Genomic DNA, 24,684 nt, shown 5'->3' with positions numbered 1-24,684 from the left:
CGAAGGCCACGCGAGCCCAGTGCATTGTGGGAAATGTAGTATTTCGGGTCCCCGCACCCGCCCCTCCCCTCCACCACCCCCCCCCTCCACACAGAGTGGATTTCTGGTGATATCTCTGGCGGGAAACAACCAATTTCAAAAATTTCAACGGATTCGAAAACCTTAGGGGCGTGAGATTTAATATATATTCATATTCCCCACGGTAAAGCCGGCCTTTAAGTTAAGTTTCTGTTTGATCTTTGTTTCATCTGAAGGATCTTGGCTGGCAGCCGACTGGCCCAGATGCCAATTGAAGATTGCTGCATCTGTATCACATGTCAACTCTTTCTCCTCTCTCACAGATAGCCTGATTTGTGTGTTTCAAGAGTCAGCTGTTGTTGACAGTAGCTTGTTATCAAGAACCTCCCAAATACCTTTTGGGCAAAATCTCTGACTGGTCACATGTGAATGCTGCTTTATGTCTCTTCTATTCCTGTAACTCCACTGGCACTGCAACCAGCAGTTTCAATGGGGTTTAAATGAGCCATCAGACTCATGTGATGTGGTTGCTGGCTATCTGAATGGATTGTTATTGATTAAGCCAAACAGACAACTGTTTGTTTATGGATGGTAGGACCTACAGGCATCCTTGAACTAGACTTTGTCTCTAGTTTGCTGTGTGGAGCGGGCTGAGGTCGATTCAACACAGTGCCCAGAAGACCAGTACGTTCAAGATGTCACATTCAACAAAAGCTCCACTCTTTTCAAATCCAGACCTACTCAAATTAAGTGGAAGGTTTCCTGTAAGTAGCAGACATTTGTTACCTCCGCCAGCAGAGTTGGACGACAGTTATGTTTTCGCTCCGTACCGTCTGTCTGTTCACAAGATGACTCCAAAAGTTGTGCACAGATTTGCATGAAACTTTGTGGAAAGTTTGGTTATGAATATGCAGCCAGGAAGAAATGATTAGCTTTGCACAACCATTGGCTAATTAAGCGTGACAGTGGGCATGGCTTCTCCTAAAAAGGCACCTAACTTCTGAACCGATTCATGCAACACCAACAAACTTTGTGTCTGACATCAGAAGAGGCAAACCCTCCATTATTGGGCCAATAAAACAACATGGGGGAGTGGAGCGCTCCTTTCCTGTTTAGACATAACTGCCCTGCGAATTTTTCCAAAACGTACGTGGTAGAAGGGCGGCCATAATGGAAACTGAACAGATATAGCACTGATTGTGAAACAATTGGTATGGAAGAAATGATTTACTCTTGGTGAAAATCTGGCATGTGCAACTGGCATATCTTGACAGTTGTATTGCACAGGTGTACGCTTCTTTGTTCTCGTCATCCCATCAGTTTCAGAATAATCAACTAAATATACTAAGAGGTACAGAGGGGGGAGTTCTAGGGTTTAGAGTATGAAATATTCAGCTGTATCAGACAGTCGTGTACAGTAGCTGCCGGACAGCCAGACCAGACAGCAGAGATAGCTGGGCAGATAAGTGAGAGCAGAGAGCCGAAGGCCGAGATGATCCATTCACTTAATTCGGTGGTGACTTGACCTCAGGGAGCTTCTGCGAGTCCAGAGACTGGACTCCATTGTGTTAGGGTTTCCCCCTAGCATTCTCCAGCTGAGCCTAAACTTTCTTTTATTGATTTGTATTTACTTGCCTTTTGAGTCAGAACGTAGACAAAAATAACACTTGGGAGGAAAAAAGTAAAAGAATTGTAAAGAAAGTTAAAATTCCTCTTGCATAAGGCAGATGTGAATTATATTCATTGGAATGCCTTCTGAGGGCAGCATTGAATGCCATTGGTGCTCTCTGCCTGTCCAATCAGCACCTGCTTAGATAAGAAGAATGGAGTCATCACAGCAGCAGAGAGAGAGATAGGCTACAGCTAGAGAGAGATAAGCTTTACTTTACTTTATTTCACTTGCCAGATGCTTTTATCCAAAGTGACGTACAACAGAGATAAAAAAAACAATACAAGCAATATACAGTATACACAGTACCAGAATAATCTAAAACATAGTAAAATATAAAGTGCTATTGGACGTGCAATCAGTGCATTGAAAAAGTGCCTGTGTGATGAATTTGTGCAAGTGCGTCAGTACGGAAGTGGACCTGAAATAAGTGAGTCTTAAGTCTTTTTTTGAATGTAGTAAGGGAGTCAGCGGTACGGACAGAGTTAGGTAGTTCATTCCACCACCGGGGAACAACAGAGAAGAGCCTGGTGAGTGAATTGGGTGGTGGGAGTGAGAGGAATCTTTCAGTAGCTGAACGTAGTGGACGGAAGGGGGCATAGGGTTGGATGAGGGAGTTTAGGTAGGTTGGAGCTGTATTTGTCAGAGTTTTGTATGCAAGGGTTAGGGCCTTGAACTGGATTCGGGCGGCCACTGGGAGCCAGTGGAGGGAGATGAGGAGGGGTGTGACGTGGGTTCTGTTTGGCTGGTTGAAGATGGTGCATGCTCAAGATTCAAGATTCAAGATTCAAGATTTTTATTGTCACTCCATAGTACAAGTATCACGTGTGAAATTCTTGTGCTGTAGGCTCCGTTACAACATAGTGCAAAAAATAAAAGATATATAAATAAAAAACAAGAGGCAACAAGCAATAAAGCAGTAAGACACGCCACAGACAGTGGCGTATTCACTGCCCATAGTGCAAATGGCATGAACATACTTTAAACATAATTAAACATAATAACATTCTGTTAGGTGCAAATAGCGTATACCTAATTAAATATACTATTGAACATTAGTCATACATAATGGTAGCATCTACAGTGCAGTACAGTACGGCAACTACACTATTTGTATATGTTAAGGAGTCTCGTGGCCTGTGAGAAGAAACTGTCCCTCAAGCGATTTGTGCGTGCTCTTGGGACCCTGTATCTCCTCCCTGAGGGTAGCAGGGAGAACAGACTGTTGTGGGGGTGGTTTGTGTCTTTGATGATCTTCAGGGACCTCCTGAGGCACCGCTGGTTGTACAGATCTTGCAGTTCTGGCAGCTCACATCCTGTTACGTGCTGGGCCGCGCGCCTCACCCTTCTTAGCGCCCTGCGGTCCATGGTGGTGCAGTTCCCGTACCAGGTGGTGAAGCAGCCAGTCAGCAGGCTTTCAATGGTGCCTCTGTAGAAGTCCCTGAGGATTTTTGGCCTTAGCCCGAATTTCTTCAGGCGCCTGAGTCCGTGTAGTCGCTGTTGGGCCTTTTTAACAACAGTGGCGGTGTGGTTGGCCCATGTCAGGTCCTGGTGGATATTGACTCCCAGGTACTTGAAGCTGTCCACCCTTTCCACCACTGTGCCGTTGATGGTGATTGGGGGGTGTGCGGCTGCGTTCTGGATCATTTGGAGAGGTTTGAATGTGGATGCAGGAAGGCCAGCCAGTAAGGAATTACAGTAATCGATGCGAGATAGAATGAGGGCCTGGACCAGAAGCTGTGCTGTGTGTACGGTTAGGTAGGGTCTGATTTTCTTGATGTTGTATAGAGTGAATCTGCATGACCGGGCTATGGCAGCAACGTGTGTTTTGAAGGATAGAAGATTGTCGTGAATGACTCCAAGGTTACGGGCGGACTGAGCTGGGATGAGTTGTGATGAACCGAGGTTGATATTAATCTGGTCTGTTATGGGGATGTTGGCTGGGATGATCAGGAGCTCAGTTTTGGAGAGATTGAGTTGAAGGTGACGTGCTTTCATCCAAGATGAGATATCTGACAGCTAGAGAGAGATAAGCTACAGCTAGAGAGAGATAGGCTACAGCTAAGAATAAGACAAGAATAGAGTGTGGAAGATAATATAAAGAAAATGTGTTCAGCTAAACTACTAGATCTCCAAGTCCAGCTCTAACCCTTTTTTCCCACAATATTTTGTTTTACATTTTTCAGAAGAACACACGAAGAAAGAAAACGGGGGGAAAAGAAAAGAAAGAGAAAAAAATGCATATACAGTATATATATTATCGACATTCAATATTACAAGATACAAGATATTTTATTAGTGCCACGCAACAGTGTTGGTGGTAATTGTTTGGTACAGCATGAAAAAAACTGAAAAACACAGAAAAACATACAAGCAAGAGAGGTCCAGATTGGGGGGGAAGGGGGGCTAGCAGGGGGAGTTGAGTGTTCTGACTGCTGTTGGAAAGAAGCTATTTTTGAACCGGGTGGTTTTGGTGGATATGGCCCTGTAGCGCCTTCCAGACGGGAGGAGATGGAAGAGGTGGTGGGCTGGGTGGCAGGGGTCACTGATTATTTTTGCTGCCCGGTTGGATGTGCGTTTTGTGAATAATGAGTTGACTGAGGGGAGGTCACACCCGATGATGTTGGAGGTTTTGGTGACGATACAGTCCATTTTACAATATAGTGCTACCAGCCGCATAAGGTGCTTATCTGCTTATAAGAGATGCTGTGCATGGGATCCCACGCAAGGGGTCCATGAGAAACCAGCCGGGCGCGTTACCCGTCGCCCCTGACCCCATCAAGATAGGCCAGAAACGGGTCCCAGATAGTTGATTTCTTTTGAGTGAGTTGGTCCTCAGGAACCTGAGTCTCTCCATCTGTATAACAGAGATCATGTCCGTTAACCACAACTGAAAAGAAGGTGAAGAGGGGGACTTCCATTCCTTCAGAATGAGTCCTTTGGTGACAGTTGTCCCCTGTGTCGGAGACTGTTATACAGCTGGTCCAGTCACTTATCATTTCCCGCCTAGACTACTGCAACGTGCTCCTGGCCGGCCTACCTGCCTCTGACATTCGACCGCTTCAGCTCATTCAGAACGCTGCAGCCCGTCTGGTATTCAACCAACCCAAATTCTCTCATGTCACGCCCCTCTTCCGGGACCTTCACTGGCTTCCCATCTCGGCACGCATCAAATTCAAGACACTGGTACTGGCCTACAGGGCAGTACACCAGACAGCCCCTCGGTACTTACAATCTATGGTCAGGCTCCAAAACTCTCACCGCTCCCTCCGCTCCTCCACCAGTACAGGACGCCTCGCCCCTCCTTCGCTACGGGGGCTCAAAAGTCACTCATCCCGATCGCGAGTCTTCTCGTCCCTGGCACCGCAATGGTGGAATTAGCTCCCCCCTATGGTCAGGATGGCCGCATCACTGCCAATCTTTTGGCAAAGACTAAAAACACACCTTTTCAGGCTCCACCTGGCCCCTTCTTCAACTAACATCTTTCTCTCAAAAGAAGAAAAAAAAGACCACTATATTCCTTCAAAAGTTGTAGCTATCCTAGATTATGTTGCATAGTTGATTTCTCTATTGTTGTTAAGTCGCTTTGGATAAAAGCGTCTGCCAAATGACATAATGGAATGGAATGTAACAGCTGCAGGGAAGTTCACATAGAACTCTGAGCAGCTGAAGATGGCGAGTTCTGCCTCCGGCTGGAGAGTAGAGTTCCAATCAAATATTTTGGCCCACAATCCCATCAGTGAAGGGCAGAACCAGAAGGCATGAGACAGAGTGCCATCTGACACCTGACACATGACACATGTCACACAGTGGTGAGACAGAAGGATAGATCTTAACTTATGCTTAGAATAGTGAAGACGATGAGCGACTTTAAATTGGATCAGCTGGTTTTCTACTATTAATTGAGCAGAGTTGAATCACAGACAGACTCCTATCCCAGATGCTCTGGCCCTTCTGTCTACTTTAACTATACTAATGTGTTGATTGGCGAGTAATAACGTTGTTTATCATAGAGCAGATATGTTGCTCTTTTAGGTGTGGACTTGTACAAAGTAAACTAAGGTGCACCCCATGTCATCATGATATTGTAGGTTTGAATCTCCTTTTTCTTTCCCGTCAGTCTTCCGTAATGTGGTGAGACTCTCTCTCTCTCTCTCTCTCTCTCTCTCTCTCTCTCTCTCTCTCTCTCTCTCTCTCTCTCTCTCTAACAAGATGCCTCTGTTGGTCATATGATTCATATGAGGGAAAGAAAGAAAAAGAACAAAACAGAAAGCAGTGGGACAGAGAGACGTTATTTTCAGTCTCCTCCATGCTTTGGGGCTTAGGAACAATAAGTGTATGGCTCTCTTTCGCCTCAGCTGCTGCCCATGGAGGATCCAAACACATTAGCCTGTTAGCTGCAGAGTGCTGGGAGGCTGGCAGCTGAATCTCAGAAAGCGCACAGCAATGCTTGAACTAAATAGACACAATTAATAAATGACGCTTAGCAGTTTCTTCTATTCATTACGTCAAATTCTTAATTTGAACGCTCTCCTTTTCCGTTCAAGTAATAATTGTTTGGTGACATCATGGGTTTATCCTAGGGATGCACGATGATATCGGCATCATCGGTATCGGCCAATAAAGGCTTCAAAATTAAATATTGGCATGACATTTCTGCCAATATGACGGGCCGATATCATCCAACCCTGCTTAAAGTTATAATCTAAAAGATTGTCATGTAAATAAATGTCTGTTAAGTCACTATACTGTATGTATATTGCTGCTTGGAGCCCAGCAAGACTAGCTGGCATCTTGGCGTGAGCTAATGGGGATCCGTTTAAAGGACGGCTTTACCGGTAATCAACCAACTTTGTATCATTAATAATCTCGGTAATATAAGCACATGCGCAGTGATTACCTTCTCTCTCTGTTTTCCTCGCAGAGATCTCCCATTTCCTCCTCTGGCAAAGCGCTCGCGTCACAACGGAGCTGCGGATGCTCTGCTGGAGAGGCAGAATCTGCTCCGAGGGCGGCTGTTATTGTTTATTTTTATTTTTTAAGTATGCGCACAATCCACGGAGAATCGCATGGAGAGCCTTAAGAAGCCTTAATGACTTGCAGCTGGTGGGGGTGGAGTTTATGCAGGCAGCAGCAGGAGCATTTTTCTCCATGAGGTAAACAGAGAGAGAAGGTAAAACACTCTCTCTCTGCTAGCATTACGGGTGGTTACTATGGCCAAACAAACTGATTAACGTTACATAATGCAACATTGATTGTTTGGATCTCATCTGCAATTACCGCTCATCACCATAGGTGTCGCCAGAGAGAGAGAAATGGAAATGGAAATCTTTGACATTATCACTTTATGTAGAATGAATCTTACTGTTTTGTTTGGAAGAAAATGTTACATAAATAAAAAATATGGCATGTTTTATAGAACATAAGTTGAAGTCGTTTTCTTATTTTGCCCAGTGAATGTGTACATTTTGAAAAGATTTGTATTTATGTCTGCCTATGCCAGTGGGCCATCATGATAAGAGTAGGCATAATAATGTGTTAATTCCACTATGGGGAGACTTGATGTCCTCTGAAATTAGTTGGATTTTTTTTTTGCATAATATCTATCAGCATTGGCAATCGGCCAAAATAGTTGGAAAATATCAGCATATTGGACATTGGCACAAAAAAAATCCAATATCGTGCATCCTAGATATCCCTTTGCACTTTGTCTGAAGATGTGCAGGCAGCGAGTGAGAGGCCGTCCTGCCCTGTTCTTCAGGTTAATTTCACGCTCCAGCTGAGTATGTATAGCACAGTAAATAGGCAAAGCAGACCGAAGTGGTGGAAATGATGGCAGGAAGAGATCTTTTCTCAGACCCAGGTGATCACGCTATTGACCTTCAGCCTTCCATGACTTCATGTCCTCAAGGCAGACATTAGTCTTCACGACAAGTTACCAGTCAAAAGCAGTGAGATGAAACCACTCCTTTTTTGTGGTTGAATTATCTAGGGTCTAATATGGATTTAACGTCAAAAGTGAGACTGGGAAGGGAACAGACTTGTAGCTTTCTGCCTCAATGTTAAACCATGTTAAAACAGCAAACAGAAATAGTGACAATGACTCACTGCTTAGTGATCAAGTATAGAGTCAAGCGATGCTCCAGACAATACATTTAGTAAGACAATAACAAGGAATTAAAAAATGTGCCTTTCAAATCTCAACATAAGATGACAAGACAATCCAGCCCCATTGGGTGGTGCATTTCACCCGCCTGTGTCAGTCTGCACCCCTGCAGTATTTTACAGCCTACATTCAGCAGTACTGATGGTGGTTGTTGTCTGTGTGTCTAGCAGGGCCGGCAGGGCTGGTCGGGCAGCCTGGAGGCCCTGGACCGCAGTGAGGAGGCCACGGACATGGAGGACAACGAGGAGGAGGACCTGGGTGTCCTGGACGACCAGCGCAGCATCATCCTCCACCTACTGTCCCAGCTCAAACTGGGCATGGACCTCACACGGGTAAGAGCCTGCTTCTGTTTAGATTATTTGGCTTTTCTTTTCAACCAGATGACCCGGGTTCAAGTCCCTGAATCCCTACCAGCTCCAGTGGTGTTGCTCTGTAGCTGAACCCTGGTCTATGTATGATTTGCAACCAGAGACTGTCTAAAAAGATGCGCATAGCCACCGTGATGCAGTGTTGTGTATGAATGCGCTAAACGAGCGCCGTTCATTGAACAAGCTCATATTTTGGTGAATGCATGAACGTACAGTGAGCCCGGCGCTCTTATAGCTCTTTTCCCACTCTTTTCTTACTTTGATAATTGCCCATTGTGTTTACATGTGTGTGGTAATTTAAATAAGAATAAAACTGTAATTTTTTCTGTTGTTTCGCCATGCTGTTTCTGTCTCTGCTTCTCTTTCTTCTCTGCGGGCTACTGCAGGCGGGGCTCAGCCACACACAGTGGTGTGGACTTGAGCCTGTTTTTGAGCTGTGTGAAGACAGCAACAGTTACCCAGACTAGCAACGGAAATACTGCAATTTACTTTCAGAATAATGGTATTCAAATCCTCACCTTTTGAGAAATCAAGGTATTTCAACGAACGAAACAGCAAACCTTGTATCAAAATACTGATGTTAAGATTACATTATGGAGTGAAACTGTGCTCTGAAGCATCACTCAAAATTAATAGGAAGGTTACATTAAGAGTTTTATTTTGAAAGCCCTAAAGTGGAAGACCTACTTACTTTTACATTCTGGCTGACTTGACCCACATGCACTAAATCTTGATGAGCAAAAAAATAATAAGAAGAAGAAATTAACGTGACGTAACATCATTTTTTGGGATTGTGAACTTAGTTCAAAATTTAAATTGTGGACTATGAATGTGAACTAGTTAATTTTAATGTGTGTGAGCTGAACTTTGAGCTAGCTTGTGAAGTGTGAACTTGCACAACACTGCCGTGATGTCACCCATTGGTTTGTGGACTCCCATTTTGAAGCCTCGAGTTTGGCATTTTGACTGTCGCTTTTTTCTTTTTTTGAGCCAGAAGCAGCTAGTGCACGCCCACAGATCTGCAGCTCTGCCTGCTATTGGTCCATGATCAGCGAGCTGCGCAATCACTGGACAGGCGACCTGTCAATCACGCCCCAAAGCATAGTCTGCTTTATCATCTATTTTACTCTTTGATTGATTGAGAAGATTTATTTCAAACAGTTAAAACAATACATAAAACAAAGATGTTAAATAAACAGGAATAAAAACCAATAACAACCAAGAAAATAAGTACCGGTAAACTCCATTAGAAAACTGTTTGAAAAGGGGCGGGAAGAAGCCAAGGCTTATCGAGTCCTGCCCCCAGCCATCCATAACTATATTAAATATCTGTATCCTTATAAACACATATGCATACATAAATATACATAAAACGTACATTTACATACATACTATATAGACACACACTCACACATATATATAGATAATATAATCTATAATCTAATAATAAGATAAGATCAATAATCTAATAATAAGATCTATATACTATACTGATCTATAAGATCTCTCTCAATAAACAATATACAACAACAAACAAAAATTTACTACTCTAATTTACTACTCTAATTTACTCTAAATTGAACCATAATTTACAAAGTTAACATCATGCTGTATTGAAGAAGACTTAAAACTTGTGATTGAGACCATAAACTCTGATACAGAATAAATTAATGTAAGAGTTCTTGAGTCAGAGATTTGGCTTACTTGAATATATTTAATATGATTTAAAGTCGAGCTGAACCCAAGAATGACTTTTCTTTTCTTTTAGTTCAAATACCTGGGTATGCAGTGCACCTATGTATGCAAAACAAATCACAACAATCTAATTTCTTTAGTTTTTCACACTTTTTCACATCAAAAGTTCGTTTTTCAAGATTTCATTGATAACAGTAATTTACAGTTTGCTGACGTCACCTAGTACTATCAAATTTCTACCCCATTTCAACCAATCATATCACGACATGCAGCTGTCAATCAAATCTTCATTTCTGGATAATTTTCTCTTCCAAATGAAGTCGAAAATGGCGCCTAGTGCCTGTCATCTGGCAGAATTCCTATCCCATAAACTAACTACTAACTTGGCCAATTGTTAGAAACATGGATAAAAAACAAAAACTATAATCTCTAAGAATGCAAAGAAATGTAACTGGCTCGTTAAAACGCGCATTCCAGGGATATTGTATCGTTATAGCAGCGATAATGGCGCGCGCATCCGAGAGCTTGGTTGTCAGGGGTCGCACTTCGGAGATTCCAGGCCGACGTGCTGCACTCTCTGCTCGGCAACACGAAGGCAGCTGGCTGCCTGCGGGTCGCTGAGCTCCACTCAGCCACTCAGCCTCCCGTCAAAAGGCTCTTCCCGAGGGGAGCGCCACAACAACACACTGAATCGCACTCGATTTGGAGGCGGAACACGCCAGGATTAGCCAAAGCCCAATCCAGTCCCCAGAATTGTCAAATAAAATCATCGACATGATACTATGACCCGCCTCTCAACCTGTCATCTTAGACAAACTATGTTTTCAGTCTGAAACGGACTCATTATGCACGTGACGAACAGGTTCAGTTCGACTTTAAGGTCTCATGAGAGGAAGAGAATGCCACTAGCACAAAGGGCAGGAAATACATTTTCTTCCAAGAGAAAGAGATGGTTACAGTGTTTTATAAGGTGCAATGATGCATACGGAGAGCTGACATCATAATAGATAAGTTGATACAGAGGCACAGTTACAGTACAGTAAGTTGTGGCACAGAGATGACATCGTCAGAGATAGTGTGGAGACAGTGGTATATTGCCTGCTGATGAGGACAGGGCGAGGTGAGACTAAATGTGTGTGAATGTTGAGGAGAGTACAGTATGTGTATGATGATACATATTATGTGTGTATGTATTTAAATGAATAAGCTTTAAGGGGGGTACTGAACTATAGTGTGTGAGTCTGATCAAATTGTCTCTAACAAACGTATTAGGAAAGTGTTTACAGAGGTAATGAATAAAGTGAGAAGTAGGGTCATTTTCCCATTGACTTCTATACAATCTGACTTATTTTTGCTGCTGGCCATTAGAAAGAATGCAGGTTTACGGCACTTCCACATTGGCTTCATTTTTCAGTCACGGAGGTTGCCCCTTATTTTCTGCAAAGGTCAAAATTCAAATTGAGCATTGCCTGTGCCTGAGCCCAGTGAGCCGGCAGCAGGTCCTGTCTGTCACACAGCTTTTATCTCCACTGCAGATGGCTGAGAGAAGACGGCCAGGTGATGCTGACTCTAAAACTCTAAGTTATCTAGCCAACTTTTGAAAGAGAGACATCATTTATTTAGTGGAGCAGTTTCCCAGCCTCCATCTGCTCACTTCATCGTATAGCCGCTTTAATTTTTTGCCTGCGCCATCGTCTCACCTGGAAGATGGGATGCCCTGAAACGCTGAAAACATTTTGGAAACTGTTTATACAATAAAATATAAGGGGTTCTTAAACTTTTTTAGCCTTGAGCTGAGAAAGGAGAACATTTCTGTCTAGCACCTCAGAATCCAGCATCATTAAAGTATTGCTGTTGTTAGGTTAAAACATTTCGCCAAAGTTTTAACTTCTTAGGCACTAAGAAAAGCAGCCTTGTTTCTAGCTTGACCACCAAGCATTTTTCATTACACCAAACACCAAATAGGTCACACGCAGGCCTTATTTTGTGTATTCTCAAGTCGTGGTTTTGGTCGTATTCCTTCTTTTTCTCTGTCTCTGTCTCTGTCTCTGTCTCTGTCTCTGTCTCTGTCTCTGTCTCTGTCTCTGTCTCTGTCTCTGTCTCTGTCTCTGTCTCTGTGTGTGTGTGTCTCTCTCTCGCTCCCTCTATTCTCCTTCTCTCTGGTGTTTATTTCTAATCTGTATTCAGACTTGCGCTCAGGTGATTGCGGTGACTCCAAACCCCATGTGCTGTACTCAGACACGCCATTCTCTCAGACGACTGAGCCCAGTGTGCGTATGGCCCGGTGCTCGGGCTAACAGGGATAATGTGCTGATGGAAGGATGGGAACAGCGGCGGGTTTTCACCTCCAACACCTGAGACCTTGTAGTTTCCACGGCAGCCTGTCCTGACGTGCAGCCCTAGGAGGCAATGTGCGGGGGCTGTGGGGGGGTTGGGGGGCATCCCCGTGATGCAGCTGTCCATTCCATCTAATTATCCATCCAACCGTTTAGATGTGGACATCCATCCATCCATCTGTTCCTCATCTGTCCACATTGAGCGGTTCTAATCGCTGCATTCTAATCATATGTCCGGTAGTCTTTTCACCTATATATGTGAAACCAAATGCTTCTTTCTTTCAAGTCAGTATATATGCTTTGCTAGTGAAGGAGAGCTAGCTGCATAGCTTGTAATATCATTTCTGACCGCACTAAGATACGTATCGGTTTAAGAGATTAAGAGCCAATTGTCTATTGTCTCCTCATGCCCTAGTAATCTCTGACCGGACTACGTTACAATATATAGGGGGGGTTTTCCAGTGAGGCAAGGGAGGGCGGTCCTCCTCTATTTTCTAGAAGAGATGGGGGATTTTATATATAATAATATATAATAATCTTTTTTTTTTTTAATAAAATATCAATCAAATGTGTTTTTCGATTATTTTTTTTTGACGGTGGGACGTTGATCTAACCCTTTTACGTCTCCTATACCAATATTGGAGGTATTGAATGTGTATAATCTATTTTACCGACCCACTAAGTGGCGACAGTGCTCTCCAAACTAGAAAAAGAGGGAGCCAAAACTGCAGGGGAACGCGCGAGGAAACCATTCTCTCTGTAAAATGGATTGGCGAAAACGCTTTCACTTTCGCGCATTATCGTGCTGGGAGCTGGCGGTGGGGGGTTCCAAAAATAGACTGGGTGGAAAACACACTTTGAAACACGCAGCATAAAGCCTAGAATCGCACAAAGCTTCATCAAAGCTCTCAAACCCAAGAAACGAGTGAGCCCCATCCACACTCGCTGCCAGGGAGGGAGGCTGCTCAAACTCGCAGCAGCAGCAGCAGCAGCAGAAAACTCGCTTGTGACAAACGCTGCTGAAAGCCACCAGACACGCCCACGGAGGGAGGAGTTTGAAGGAGAGGGCGTTCAGAACTATATTGTTTAGATGTCTGATCTCTCACTGATGCCAAAAATAAATGGTTAAAGTGAGGTTAGGGGGGGAAACCCTCCCTAACCCCCCCCCCCCCCCACCCCCCCACCCCACCGCAGACCTTGCCATGCCTTGGTCTTTACTGAACTGACGCCACTGCTCTAGCCACCGGGGCCGGATGAAACACGTCCTATTAACAGGTTATGTTTGTTTCTAAGTGATTAATATGTTTCTCCGCAAACGCGACAGCACCGGTTCTGCATGAGCGTCACTGCTCCCAGAAAGCAGGCCCGATGCAAGGCTTCCAACAGCACCACCTAACGTTATGAAAAGATTTAAATAGTAATATTCTCAGTCTTACAGTAGTGAAACGGATTAAGACTGAGAGCTGAGTCTAGTCATGCCCTGGTCATGCCCTCAGGGGGTAGAGGAGAAAAAAATCCTCCCCTAGGGCGTTTGATTCCCATGGTAATTTATCTCATGCAAAATATTATTGGTTGAAAACACATGCATTTGACAAGGAACAGTGAAATTACCGTATGTGTTTTTCAACCATTTGGATTTAGCTGGAGCTTAACCCGCCCTTACCAATCAATACCAAACAATTAATTTATTCAACCTAATTGGTTATTGATTGGATAGATTGCTAAGATTGACATTGTATCGTCCACTGATGAATGAGTGTCTCAACGCTGAATCGAGTTCACTATAGGAAGTGAAATCCACTTTGCTGTCATGACCTGACAGGAATGATTTACATACTGACACAGTAGCAGTAGTGTGAAAGCACACCTGAGTGTCATTACAATGACATCATAGGATCAGTCATGCAGTAATAGGCTACATTTTCGGTACTGGCGCAGATTAATCAAAACATTGATGTCACAGGTAGGCAGTATACCATAATATATCATGAATCTATGTGAATAAATAGATTTATATAAATAGTAATCACAGCCTAATGCATAGAGATAAATCCTGAAACCTTCTCGCAACAGTTGTAGCCTAAGCCAGTGGTTTTAAAAGTGGGGTCCCCAGCAAAAAGGGGGGATAATCTATTTTCACTATAATTCCATGCCATCCATAAGTAACACAATCTAAGCTAGTGTAGAAGTGAGTAACTAGGCTAATAATAACCATAACAGCACAAATAATTTACCAAAATCTCGAAATAAATATACAGTATTTACTCTGAGAAATGAAATAATGAGAAAAGGAACAATTATTGATGGTTAAAACTGAATAATGACATCACAACAGTCTAATCGTAATGCTAATTTAAAATGAGATATTCCTCTAAATCTGTCTTCAAACTGCAAAAGAGAAAAAAAAAACGCACACATTTTTTTCAGCGGCCGCCGCCGAAGCTACCTCCCCTGTTTCCAAGCTCACCAGCCGCCACTGATATATATATATACCGTATGTGTGTGTGTGTGTGTGTGTGTGTGTGTGTGTGTGTGTGTGTGTGTGTGTGTGTGTGTGTGTGTGTGTGTGTGTGTGTGTGTGTGTGTAAGATAACGAGCAGCTGGGTGCGAGCCGTGCACTCTCTCTCCCTCCCCCTTTTTTTTTTTTTTTTTTGTCTGGCGTGGCAGGGGCGCTGTTGGCCTGGTGGGCCCGCCAGGCTTGTCGAATGGTAGGGGAAACACTGCAGGCTACTAGCCTACTTTTTATGAAAGACTTGGCTGTGCAAATATCGCAACGCCAAACTTTCCAGCAGCAAGCTCCTGAAATGGACCAAGTGATGCTGGTAAGAATAGCGCTGTTCTGTTTATTCTCAACAGGAAAACTCTGCCTACCTGCATCTCTCTCTCTCGCCCCCTCCCTCACGTGTCGGGGAGGGCGAGCTACGGCTGCATGTAAACGGGAATATTAGTGGATTATTCATTTAGTCGGAATATTGTCATTTTCTGAATATGGGCAAAAAGCGGAATATTGTGTGCATGTAAACGTAGTCACGTTGATGACTGTACGCTGATAAAAGCGTGAGTCCAACAGGAATGAATGCTCACATGAGCATCCAGGCCTCAGCAGGCCTGCCAGCATCCAGGCTGCAGCAGGCCTGCCAGCATCCAGGCTGCAGCAGACCTGCCAGCATCCAGGCTGCACCAGGCCTGCCAGCATCCAGGCTGCAGCAGACCTGCCAGCATCCAGGCTGCAGCAGGCCTGCCAGCATCCACGCTGCAGCAGGCCTGCCAGCATCCAGGCTGCAGCAGGCCTGCCAGCATCCACGCTGCAGCAGGCCTGCCAGCATCCAGGCTGCAGCAGGCCTGCCAGCATCCAGGCTGCAGCAGGCCTGCCAGCATCCAGGCTGCAGCAGACCTGCCAGCATCCACACTGCAGCAGGCCTGCCAGCATCCAGGCTGCAGCAGGCCTGCCAGCATCCAGGCTGCAGCAGGCCTGCCAGCATCCACGCTGCAGCAGGCCTGCCAGCATCCAGGCTGCAGCAGGCCTGCCAGCATCCAGGCTGCAGCAGGCCTGCCAGCATCCAGGCTGCAGCAGGCCTGCCAGCATCCACACTGCAGCAGGCCTGCCAGCATCCAGGCTGCAGCAGGCCTGCCAGTCGCTCTATCAAACAAAACAAAACAAACACAAGCTTTTTGTTTTCCTGTTATTTTTTAGATCTAGATTATCTTTCACTTTCACTCTGTTGTGATGCTCGCTCACCCCAGTCATGCACAATCAGCCATTTCCACTGTTAGTGGAGCTGAGTGTAGGTCAGTGCAGAGAGGGAGAGAGAGAGAGGGAGGAAGTGCGGGGGGAGGGAGAGGGAGGAAGGGATGGGGATGGGGAGGGAGAGAGAGAGGATAGCTAGACGGAAGGGTTGAATATAATGATGTTTGTCAGGCAAGAGATGAGGAGAGAGTGCGCTCAGTATTGGACTATTGATCTACTGCCGGCCAAAGCACATCTCTCTCCCTCTCTCTTGCTCTCTCTCTCCCCCCCCCCCCCCAACACACACACACCACACACACACTTATAAACAGCAGCAGATGTCAGACAGCCCTCTGTCCGAGTAAGCATGATGGCACCTTATTGATCTATCAAGGATTAACTCAGAGTTGAAGTGTGTGTGTGTGTGTGTGTGTGTGTGTGTGTGTGTGTGTGTGTATGTGTGTGTGTTTGTGTGCGCGCGCGCTCCGGCGACACATATGCTTCACATTTATCAGGCCTTTACTTACACTAGTCATTATCCATCAAAGTGCTTCTTCTCAGACCTGACATTCAGACATGATATCCACATCTCTCTTACTGTATTTTCTACTTGCCTCTATTCCGCCAGTTCCCAGTTATTTTTCCTCGGGCCCCTTCTTGTCCTTGACTGTGTTTTTACCTTCACACAAACCCCATTGCAGGAGTGGTCCCATAGATTAGATATACTGTAGCCATGTCTTCTCAGACACATTGAATGTTCAGCATGACGTGTTCCTTTCAATCATCTTTAGTGGATCACACAAGCTCCTTCATCAGGACACATTGAGCTTCAAGCCCCCTCAGTTTCCTGGACTGAGTGCTCCTCAGCCTCCCTTTGGAAAACATGTTGACTTGTGCATGTCTGAAGCACCAGCCTCACTACAAACATAGTTGCTGTATATTCACACAAATTGTTACATTTTGTTGGTGGTTCATTATAACGTATGACCGGAAATAAACCATTCATTCATTCATTCATTCATTCATTCATTCATTCATTCATTCATTCATTCATTCATTCATTCATTCATGTCATCTTTCTATAGAGTGGTGACATCACCTGGCACCAAAGATCAACCATATGCACAGATGCAATTTTACTTGTAGTTGATCTCTCTGTCGCTCTCTCAGGTGGTGCTCCCTACCTTCATCCTGGAGAAGCGCTCCCTGCTGGAGATGTACGCAAACTTCATGGCTCACCCAGACATGTTCCTCTCCATCACCGCTGGCGCCACTCCAGAGGACCGCATCATCCGCTTCGTGGAGTACTACCTGACCGCCTTTCACGAGGGCCGCAAGGGCGCCGTGGCCAAGAAGCCCTACAACCCCATCCTGGGCGAAAACTTCCGATGCTCCTGGGATGTGCCTCGGGACCGCGTCCGACCTCTCAGGACTAACAACTCCACCGGTCCCAACTTGGTCAACTCGGCCCCCACGACCACACCTGCTGCCGCCCTGGGCTCTTCGCAGAAGGGGACAGACTCAGAGTGCTATCGTGTTAGATTCGTGGCGGAGCAGGTGTCCCACCACCCGCCCGTGTCGGGCTTCTACTATGAGTGCAAGGAGAAGAGGATGTGTGTCAACACTCATGTCTGGACCAAGAGCAAGTTCATGGGCATGTCCGTTGGAGTGTCCATGGTCGGGGAAGGTAAGCAGACATGTAGTTCGGGGTGAATGTTATTTGACGTGCACATACCTCCCTAAAAGCTGTGGTTTAGGGCCTAAACCACTGCAGCTTTTAAAGAAATGTCTGACTGAATTTTGGGAAAACGACTACCAGTCAGGACAAAAGACCATGGGCCCTATCTTTGTACAGTACAGGCGATATTCCCTATTTACGCTTGCGCACCTGTTTGTGCGTGCCTTAAGGCAGGGAAGATACCGGTCTGCCTTGCGCATTTGTCCAGGTGTTATGCCGAGTTTTGCACCCCCACCCGGGCAGCATCCCCACCTCACGGGAGCATATTGTAATGATTTATACAGAAATGTAACTGTTTAAAAGTGATATAATTGTCTGGGTAGATGTGACCTCCCTGATTTCTAAGTTAAAACAGCCCCGAAATATGTTGGGGATGCAATTCTCGGCCGGGATACGGAAACGTTCACGACACGTGTCGCAGGCGCAAATTAGAGCCGTGCCAAAATCATCTGCGCCCCCAAAATGCCTGCGCAAACAGGATTTGGGTGTTCCTAACTACCAGAATTATTCACAGGTGTGGCCAGGCAATGCTGGGCATTACGTCAATCAAAACCAATCAGATTCCCGTCTCGCGATCGCTGTTTGCGCGAGGCATGCAATATGCTGTAATTCTCTCCATGCGTAATAGAGTGGACTTACTCCTGCCGAGGACAAGGAGAGATGGAGAGAGCTTGTGAGTGACAGATCGGCTGTGGTGCCAACGACCCTCCGGGTTATGGGATAGCAGTAGGTGAATAGCCTATTGCAAGTAGGCTACAATGTACAAGTTTTCTCAATTAATTTACCATAACCCCTCCTTGCGATGTGATAAAGGTTTCTCAGTGAATTATAGTTGATTGCCTCACCGAATAATCTGCTGGTTACCCAATTTTAGCAGCAGAATTTGATGTCCTGCAGGGTGGCACGTCCGTGCGTTATGACGTTTCTGCGCTGATTATGGAGATTATGGTGTGATCAAGCGCAGCGAGTGTTTTAGCGCCTGGAGTGCAGCTAAGAGATGCTTTTCAAAGCTCTTAGCGCAAAGTAATTGCACGCTGCTGACGATAGGATAATGCCATCTATCCCCACATTTTAGCGGTGAAACGCCTGCTTTGGCATGTGGCACGCCTATGCCCAGTACAATTATAACATGCATGCGCTTGTGCCCGCCCCCAATTTGCATTGCGCACGGTGTTAAACGAGCGCAAACGCTAAATTACTGCTTTTGGGAAGATAGGGCCCCATATGCCATTTTTGCCTAGGTCAATGGATCCCAAGTTCCAAGGACCGTCATGTCCCTCAAATTTTTGTTCTAGCTCTTCTCTTGCACACCTGATCCGACTAAGGTTTTAATATTGATTGGTTGTAGTAGACACAGAGCAGTAGAAAGAGATATATTAACTGAACAAGGTATGTAACAATATAGTGTGATTATCGATTATCGAGTGATTATCTGATAGCAGATTGTGTCTGTAGTATATAATTACAATATATGATAAAGACATCAGATATTGTAGTCTATAACGTTCAACCTGGTGTCCTCTGTGCTGTGTTAAGCAACCAAGACAGACACAATAGATGCATTATCCTGTTGATGTTGTCTCTGATTACTAACATGTTCAACATGATCCCAACTCGCTGACTCACTTGGCCGTGCTCCAAGGTGTAGTTAGGTGTTCAATTGTATTTAAGGCTTTGTTATGTTTAGTCCAAAGTAATCACTTGAAGATTGAGTGTAGCGTTTAATTGCCTGGCAGACTCAAGACCCACTACACTCAATTCGATGAATACATTGTACAGTACTGCACAGGAAAGACAATGAAGATAATTTGATAGATTCTGCATGTCTTTCTTGTGTCGGTGTATGTTTATGGAAGAGAACATTTCAATAGTGCAATAGCTTGAATAACAAAATATTGTGTTGAGATACACGATGACTTCCAAAAATGACTGCTATGCATACTACTCATTTGCAGGAATGTGCTACACTTGGACTTGTATTACCATGATATGAGTCCAAATATAGAGCTGCGGTGTATTACCACTTGGACTTCCTCCTTCCAAGCTTATTTAAGTGGATACCACGTTTAAAATGCGAAATCCCGGCTGGCCTTACCAGTGTTTAGGCACTACTACTGGGCCACCAATGTTAGGGCTCTAATGTTTTGGCGGCAAGGGACTCCTGACAATCTAACTCTCGGGGCCCCCCTGTGGCTGAAAATGGAGGCCAGTTCTATTGCCAACTCCTCTCTGCCAGCCATGTTATTTTCTATGCTAGAGAAGCCTGGGACTTTACAAAATGTCGGTTTTGTTGTGAGAAACTCTGTCCGAATTCTTAACCAAGTTAGGAACATTTTGAGTTTACCAGATGTCTCTGTCCACACAAGAATTTGTTTCAATCATTCTTTTTTTAAACCTTGGTCAGACAGAAACTATCATGCCTGGAGTGAGAAGGGGCTGGTTTGCATCAAAGACCTATACATTGATGGTCACTTTGCATCCTTTGATCTACTGAAGAGGAAGTTTGAATTGCCTGGTGTGAGGAGAGATCAGCAAAACATCGAAAAAGGCATGTTCATTTGGAAGGGCTTCAAAGGTATCAATCTTAGATCGAACAATAATCTCTGATTTGCAGGTATCTGAACCAGTGTGTGGTTGAGATTTGTGTTTTTGTTTTCCCTGTCTGAGCCTGTTCGTGTGTTTTGTTTGTGTACTGTTAAGAAAACATTTAAATAAAAATATTGAGGGCTGCAGCAGGCAGGGGGGGGGGGGACACCTTCTCAGTAATACCACCAAAATCCCTTCTATTTCATAATGAAGTCAGTTATACTGTATAATGTAACTTAGCGCTGCAGAAGGAATGATCATTACCATGTTTTACTAAAACAGGGAAATGATGATGAAAACAGGTTAAACGGTCCTGACCTGACCATGAACCTACAAACCATGAAATCCTAAACCAATTCCAGCCTGAAAATATACTGGCTTTTTATTCATTCCTGCAAAGTTTGCTTTTTGAAGATATATTGTAAATCTTATCTGACAGTAGTATTAGCGTTCTGTCCATGCCCATAGCAGCGTGTTCACCTCTTCAGTTATTATTGCGCTTCCACATGTCTCTACCTCAGGGACACATTGCTAACTGGTGCAAATATGACTGTTTGACAGTCTGCAGCTGTTCGATATGTGAACTAGAGAGAGAGGGGGGGGGGGCGGGGTAGTAAAGTGGGATTTTGTGTGTGTGTGTGTGTGTGTGTGTGTGTGTGTGTGTGTGTGTGTGTGTGTGTGTGTGTGAGTGTGAGAGTGAGAGTGTGTGTTGTGTGTTGTGTGTGTGTGTGTGTGTGTGTGTGTGTGTGTGTGTGTGTGTGTGTGTGTGTGTGTGTGTGTGTGTGTGTGTGTGTGTGTGTGTGTGTGTGAGCACTACTATCCCTTCCTGTGTGTAAATAGTGAGTCACAGCTGGTGATGAAACGGTTGAATTAGATAATGAGACAGTAATAAAGTATTTCTGTGAGATCAAATGTAGAGGACAATTACACATGGAGGAATGGGACTTTGCTGCTTGGCAAAGTCAAAAAACAAATTGCCGTCCTGAATAGCCTCCATTTTTTTGTAATGAAGACTTAATCAGTCTGCCTGGCTAAATGAAATTGTTAAAAAAAATAGTTATTACATTAAACAAGACTTTACACTTGATGCTTTCAGTAAGCTCCTCTGTATTTTAAATCACATTGAACTCGTAAAGATGCCTAGGCACTTCTACTGGGCTGCCAATGTTAGGGAATTTAGTTCTCGGGGCTCCCCTGTGGCTGAAAATGGAGGCCAGCTTTATGGCCAACTCCTCTCTGACAGCCATCTTATTTTCTAAGCTAGAGAGGCCGGGGACTTCTCGGGATTTGGGTTTTGTTATGAGAAACTCCCTCAGAATTGTATAATGTAATATGTGTTATGTGCCTTCAATGTGTAGCCTTCAGACTGACAGTCACATACAGTGTTAGTGACTCAGTGATACTGCCGTTAGTGCATCTCTCTGTTCACAGAGACAGCCTGGATAAATATGCTGTAGGTCTCTGTGTAGTGATGCCATGAGCATGGTTGACTGCACCATGTGCTGCTCTGTCTCACACACACACACACACACACACACACACACACATAGACAAGCACACACACACACACACGCACGTGCACACACACGCACGCGGGCGCGCGCACACACACACACTCCAAAAAGGAACACACACGAAAGCACAGATGTACTGTAACACACATGCACGCATGAATGAAACCACGCACGCACGCGCACACACACACACACACACACACACACACACACACACACACACCATGGCAAAGAAATGTTCAAGTTGCTGACCGTGCACATTTCGTATGTGCTTCCTGCAACATACCGCTGGGTCCTTCAAGAGGAGTGCAGAGAGAGCTGTGTGTGTGTGTGTGTGTGTGTGTGTGTGTGTGTGTGTGTGTGTGTGTGTGTGTGTGTGTGTGTGTGTGTGTGTGTGTGTGTGTGTGTGTGTGTGTGTGAGTGAGAGAGAATGTGTGTGTCTCTACCTCCTCTCCTGTATTGGAGACAGATGTGGATGTGTCGGACCTGGGCCCTCGGCAGCAGATTGGACACAGGACAGCTGTCTGTTATATAACTGCCGGAGGGAGAGGGGGAGGGAGGGGAGGGGCAGACAGAATTACTGTAGTCGACATTAGAATCAGAATCAAAATCAGAAATAAATTAGAATTGACGTCAGTGTCAGAGCAAGGATCAGAATAAAGATTATGGCCCAGTATATTTTCACATTTGTAACAGCTGTAAGACTGGGCAATATATCAATATTATATTGATATCATAATATGAGACGTCTTAGATGTTGCACATTGACATCGTAATAACATAATGTGGCATAAGTGTTGTCTTTTCCCGTTTTTTAAACAGGCTGCATTACAGTAAAGTGATGTCATTTTCTGAACCAGACTAGTTAGTAGTTGTTCTATTATTTATTTGCCTTTACCCACTTGGTCTTTATGCCCACATTGTGTCAATATTTTGTGAAAGCACCAATACTCAGGGAAGGAAAGCCTGTCTTTGCATTTTATTTTGATCACAGTCTTGTTTTAATAAAAGTGCTTCTGACATCTCACATGTAGCTTTGACTTTCAACTGAACATTTAGCACACTTCGTAGAAATACCAAGATGTATATTGTGTATCACATTCAGCCTCAAAATACAGAGATGTGATTTTTGGTCCATATTGCCCTGCCCTAAATAGGTGTTTGATGTATTTGATTTGATTGCATTTAACAGGGGTACAGTCAGTGTTAGGCAGTAGCTTACTACAGTAACTACATTTCTCAGTAGCTTGGTGGTAGCATCGCTCCTTTTGAATCAATTCGCGTTTTCAGTAGCAAAGCCATTTATAGACCAAGTAGCACCGTAGCGTCCCACAAATGCTACATTTCCCCAGATACATTTATTTTTATTGTTTCTATCACTGTGTTTTATTTATGATGGTTTTATTGTCGGAAAAACCTTTTGGAATTCTGTTTTTGAATATTGTGGCAGTGAGAGTTTTTGTTTGTTTTAGATTAACCAATTGAACTGGGCTTTTTTTTTTTTTTTGCCTGCCTGCCTGCCTATTTGGTGGAAAGTTTTTCTTCATGACTGAGATAACATTGGTTTGGCATGAAGTTGATTAATGTAAAAAGAAAAAAGAAAGTAGCTTCGATGTAGCAAGCTACTTTTGCCATGTTGCTCGTAACTTAGCTTGCTACATTTCTCTGGTGGTAGCTTCAATGTAGTGAAGCTATATTTAATCTAGTGGTAGCTTAGCTTACTACATTTTCCAAGTAGCTTGTTCATCACTGGGTACAGTGTATGTGTAGCATTTTAATATCAGTAAATCATCACCACATCCATTTTGAGACATTAGTATAATTAATTACTGTAAAGAAATGAGAACATCATTAAGAAGCAGCCTGGCAGCCTCTACCGGCCTCTTCACTGCATCTTACATTGTGTTTCTGTTAGACGATGTCATAACTACAGTGACGCCGCTCGTAGAGGGGGGTACTGTTAGATGATGTCATAACTACAGTGAGGCCACAGTGATGATGCCAACATTAATGATGTCATATTTCTGATGATGTCATTTTGTAGAGTGGCACCTTGTTCTGGAACTGATGATGTCACTCATTGATGGTTCCACTGGTGATGTAATATCTCACTGATGATGTCATTTTGTAGAGTGATCTGTTCTTGTGGAACTATAATCGCATTCCTTTATCGCAAAATAACTGGGATGTGGAGGCTAATGACGTTGCACCCGTTTTGTTAGCATTCCATTTGCAGAAAACTTGAGCTGAGAAGTTCAGTGTTCATTGGTCAGATCCAGTCGCTAGCTAGGCTAGCCATTGTTAGCAATAACAGTTGATAACATGGCATTTTGTGCATACAAACACTGCAGCCTCATGTCCACACAGATAGATGTTACGCAGTGCTGTGTGTACAGCTGATTTAATGAGACACAAACAAAACAGAAGTGCTAAACAACATTACTACGATTATAACTACTGTTGTTGCGCGGCGCAGCCATCTTGGATTCTTGAGGTCGGGGCTGCTGAGGCTCCTACGAGTTTGGAATGGGAAATACCAGCTCTGGTGACGTCACCGTCCCAGCTCATGACCTTTGAAGTCGTAAGATTACCACTTCCCAGTTATAAAGGAATGCACGATTAGTGCGACTACAGCAAGTCTTCCGCAGTTGTTCGTAAATTCACCTCATGGCCAACCTTGCAGAAGCTCCCAGTTCAGATTCAGCTTACCAAGCGCCAGTGTTTCCAGTTTACCAAGTGTTTCAAGACCTTCAAGTGTCTGCACGTGAACTCACACGTGAACTTGCAACACCTGTCCGATTAACAGATTCACTGGAAACCTGCTTGTTGTTTATGGCACAAGCGAAAATTACACTGAAGAGGCAACA

At 44.3% G+C, this 24,684-nt stretch overlaps 1 protein-coding gene across 1 annotated transcript in view; it reads left to right on the top strand.

Moving 5' to 3' along the window:
* LOC310800190 (oxysterol-binding protein-related protein 10-like) overlaps nt 1-24,684 on the top strand; it is a gene marked incomplete at both ends in the record, with an annotated part of 167,710 nt that overhangs the window by 120,612 nt on the left and 22,414 nt on the right. The window contains 2 exons of the mRNA XM_083662775.1: nt 8,021-8,185; nt 17,150-17,666. Coding sequence (XP_083518901.1) covers nt 8,021-8,185; nt 17,150-17,666 — 682 coding nt within the window. The remainder of the gene's footprint in view (nt 1-8,020; nt 8,186-17,149; nt 17,667-24,684) is intronic.

The sequence above is a fragment of the Poromitra crassiceps genome (genome assembly GCF_964638095.1).
Source record: "Poromitra crassiceps genome assembly, chromosome: 1".
Taxonomy (NCBI): Eukaryota; Metazoa; Chordata; class Actinopteri; order Beryciformes; family Melamphaidae; genus Poromitra; species Poromitra crassiceps.
The sequence above is the reverse complement of the archived record's forward strand: the minus strand, read 5'-3'. Positions and strand labels throughout refer to the sequence as shown.